Consider the following 3,974-nt stretch of genomic DNA (forward strand, 5'->3'; position numbering starts at 1 on the left):
TTTATTAAGAATATATTTATTAACGAGGAATAGTATATATAATATGGATAATATTAAATTAGTGTTTGATTTAATTAGACTAATTGCAATAACTCTATAGTGGCATTTGATTCCTAATTTCTTAAATGTATACTGATATATATAATGTGTATTATATATTATATATTATATAAAAATATAATATAATATATACTATATATATAATAACATGTTGATCGTCATGTAACTAAAATCAAGTCCTTCCTCCTAGATGAAAATGTTATGTAATTGTGGGTACTCCGTGTAAATCTAGAAACAGAAAAAACTCAAAACTAAATCAATTCACTGGGAAAAGAAACAGTATGAGTATAAGTGCATTTATACAAGGTGAATTTCAGTCCTAGGAGAAACACCCACGATTATTTCATAGCGATCAACGTGTTAATTAAAACTCTCAATGAATAGTTTTGGAACACAAATTGTCCGTAGAAATAAAAGTTATTTGAATTATAGTCATAAAAAAGAAATACGCATCCCATTAATGAAGAAGATGAAATATATCGTTAGTAGTATTAAAAACTAAATTACTTAATACTACAATTAGCATTTATTAGTATTTCGTACTATAGAATTAGGAAATATAATACTATGCATATCGTAATAATATTATAGAAAGAACAAAAAAAAAAGAAAAACAAACAGTACTTGTGTAATAAAAATTGTAAATCCGCTTGTCTTCTTGTTAGAAGTCTACAAAGAACATGTAGAAACTTATGTATAATGTGTAATAGTCCGCCGCATTTTAATGTGAACCTCCCATATTGTACAAAGAAACAAACAAAAATATATATATATATATAAATCTACATTTAAAAGATGTTATTTTAGATTTTATACAAAAATCATTTAAATTTTTAAATCATTCATTAATATTTAGCGCCTGTGTGTGTTTGGGTAAGTATATTTCTTCGATTAATTACCAGATAGCGCTTCAATGATCGAAACACCATCTACCGTAATTTTTATTAAACTTCTTATCATTCCCTAATCAACTCGATAACTGCGCAAACGCAACCCTGACACATGAAAAAAATTTTCAATACCGCATGGGACGGTTACACCTGTTTATGTGTTTAGATAAAGAAATGTTAATTATTTAAATTATTTATATTAATAGAGTAATTTAATGTTATACTAACTAATGTTTTTATATTAACATATATAAACATATTTTTTAAGTCATAGATTATTATTATTTATAAGTTATAATGCGCAACAAATCAACTTTATTTATCTTCCTCATTGTTTTCACCCTTAGTGAAATCAGTTATGTTAAATGTATTCAATCTAATCCTAATAAAAGTGAATTGCAAGCTGAAAAGTATCCACCTTGTGCAGCTTGTAAAATACTAGTTAATAGTTTTAAAAGCGTAAGAATGATTTTTTCTAACTAATTATATTAATAATTCTTACATTAATTGTTTATTTTCAATTAAAATTTAATAATATAAAAGAATGCGTAATTTAAATGCCTCTACAAGTGTTCTTTTTTGTAGGGTTTAGAACGTACAAGTCGAGGAAAATTTGAAGGTGGGGATAGCGCATGGGAAGAGGATAAATTAGGTTCTTATGCGAGAAGTGAAGTACGTCTTATTGAGATACAAGAACATTTGTGTAAGGAAGTAGAGCGTGGTAAAGATCAATGCCATTCAATAGCAGAAGAATTAGAAAATAAGATAGAAGAATGGTGGTTTAAACATCAGACCACTTACCCGGATATATTTGATTATTTATGTATCAAACAAACTGAACGCTGTTGTCCAAAGGATCATTATGGTCCTGAATGCACACAGTGTGTAGGATTTCCAGATAACGTTTGTAGTAAGAATGGTAAATGTAAAGGTGCAGGTACAAGAAAAGGAAATGGTAAATGTCTTTGCGATAAAGGTTACAAAGGAGAAACATGCAATGATTGTGCACCTGGTTATTATCAATCTTATAGAGATGAGAATAAATTGTTATGTTCTACTTGTCATGCTGCATGCAATGGTTCTTGTTCAGGGCCAGGCCCTAAAGATTGCGAGATGTGTTCGAATGGATGGTATATGATTGACAAACAAGGCTGTTTCGATATTAATGAATGCTTAAAAAGTGATGAATATTGTCCAGGAAATCAATTCTGTGTCAATAAAGAAGGAGGATTTACATGTCTAGGTAAATTTATGAATCTATGAATTAGTATTAAGATGATGAAAGATTTGATTATTTAAAACTAATGTTTAATTAATGTTCTGCTATTTTTTAATTTGTAGGATGCGACAAGGCTTGCAATGGTTGTACTGGAGATGGTCCAGATATGTGTATTAAATGTGCTGACGGTCATCATAAAAAAGATAATTTGTGCATAAGTAGGTATTTTATTATTCATAAATGTTATTATTAATTAAATTAATTTGTTGAGGTATTAATAACTATTTGTATTTTTTAGATTCAGATCTTCTTGGTCGCAAAAGACACGAAAATTTTGCAAGATATGCAACTTATCTTGGTCTTTGCATAGCAACTTGTATAATTTTGCAACGGAATATTTATGCAGCTAGCGTTATAGGAATATTAGTTGCTGTTTATATATCAGTATCTGAATATATGATAGCTCATAGTAATATTCAAGATACAACAGCAAATATGGATATCTTAGGACCTGCTTGACTAAATCAAAATACATAACCTAAATATATATTAATTTTAATAAATATCATTTGTAATTTGTAACTTGTAATTGGTAATTTATAATTTGTATGAATATAATTATTTGTAATAATGTATAAGAAAAAATATTTATTAATAATCAAGGTTGTTATATATTAATAATTTCTTATTCTTTATTTTATTTTTAATTTGTTCTTTTCCATTAGCTTTTTATTTTATTTAAATTTTATCCTACAGATATTCAACACGATACATGATTCTATAATTTGGAATTATTTATTATCTGTTATTATCCAAAACGGATTTAATTAAAAAAAAAAACTGATGTGTGTACTTAAGTACGCACGTAAGAAGTTATACTTTTTTAGCATAACAAAACATTTTTTTTCGCAGCCTATATGCCTTATAACGTTCCACGTTTGTTTGTGATGGATACTTTCTTTTAGATACATTTTTATAATGATAGTAATAAGCATTATACTTCTCTGCATTAGTTTTAGAAATCTCAAAAATTGAAACAGAAATTTATATGTATACTGATCCTGGTTAAAAATATCAAAATATGAACATCAGTCCACACTAAATGTAAGAGTTATATCAAATTACTACATGTGCCAAAGGGTATGGCGCGGTGACAGCACAAGTTCCTGCTTGATCATTTATTTAAGTCAAGCAGCGCTTGAGTACAATTAGAACTTGGATGGGTGACCGCTTGAGAAAAATTTCAAATCATTTTGCCCGCGCATCGTAAATATCGACAACTTCGTGGTGTCGATTTTTCGATCGCATCGTAAAATTTACTCATCACTTTTTCCCAAACGCGCCAAAAGAAGTATACAACTCCAAAAATATATATTTACTAGATTATATAAACTAAACTTAATAACTAATATATAAACTACCCATAAAATAATAGTAAACTATATAAGTATATGTTTTTATAATAATTTATCTTTAAAAATAAGTTGACTACTATTTTGTACACTTAATAACCGCTAGATGGCGATGAAATATATAGTCTTCTCGAAAGTAAAAACTCCTAATGTAGATTATAAAAAATTTGGACTGGACATCGATATATCTATGCTTTACTTAATTAATATATCCATATTAAAATTTTTGGAAAAAGCTGCACGTGACTGCGGAGCTTTCCCCTCTGATTATCCAGTTAAAAATCATAGTACATTTCCTAGGATTAGACCAGTCAACAAGAGGCAAATAATAGCCCATAGCCCAGTCAATAAGAGGTGAAGGAAAAACTTTCAGGTAGAAGTTCTCGACAGTTT

General features: G+C 28.1%; 1 protein-coding gene across 1 annotated transcript; it reads left to right on the top strand.

The window, feature by feature from the left end:
* Positions 1-1,054: 1,054 nt before the first annotated feature.
* On the top strand, positions 1,055-2,824 carry LOC106784621 (cysteine-rich with EGF-like domain protein 2). The gene is made up of 4 exons (XM_014744370.1): positions 1,055-1,409; positions 1,536-2,193; positions 2,292-2,387; positions 2,468-2,824. The coding sequence occupies exons 1-4, from the start codon at positions 1,248-1,250 to the stop codon at positions 2,686-2,688; spliced, it is 1,137 nt and encodes a 378-aa protein (XP_014599856.1). The 5' UTR covers positions 1,055-1,247; the 3' UTR covers positions 2,689-2,824.
* The last annotated feature ends 1,150 nt before the right edge of the window (positions 2,825-3,974 follow it).

Source organism: Polistes canadensis, unplaced genomic scaffold (assembly GCF_001313835.1).
Source record: "Polistes canadensis isolate GaletaPanama2010 unplaced genomic scaffold, ASM131383v1 scaffold_38, whole genome shotgun sequence".
Taxonomy (NCBI): domain Eukaryota; kingdom Metazoa; phylum Arthropoda; class Insecta; order Hymenoptera; family Vespidae; genus Polistes; species Polistes canadensis.

Coding starts and splice junctions, on each gene's coding strand:
- LOC106784621 (XM_014744370.1), top strand. CDS start 1,248: ATGCGCAACAAATCAACTTTATTTATCTTCCTCATTGTTTTCACCCTT. Junction 1,410..1,535: donor TAGTTAATAGTTTTAAAAGC/GTAAGAATGATT, acceptor TCTTTTTTGTAG/GGTTTAGAACGTACAAGTCG. Junction 2,194..2,291: donor AGGAGGATTTACATGTCTAG/GTAAATTTATGA, acceptor TTTAATTTGTAG/GATGCGACAAGGCTTGCAAT.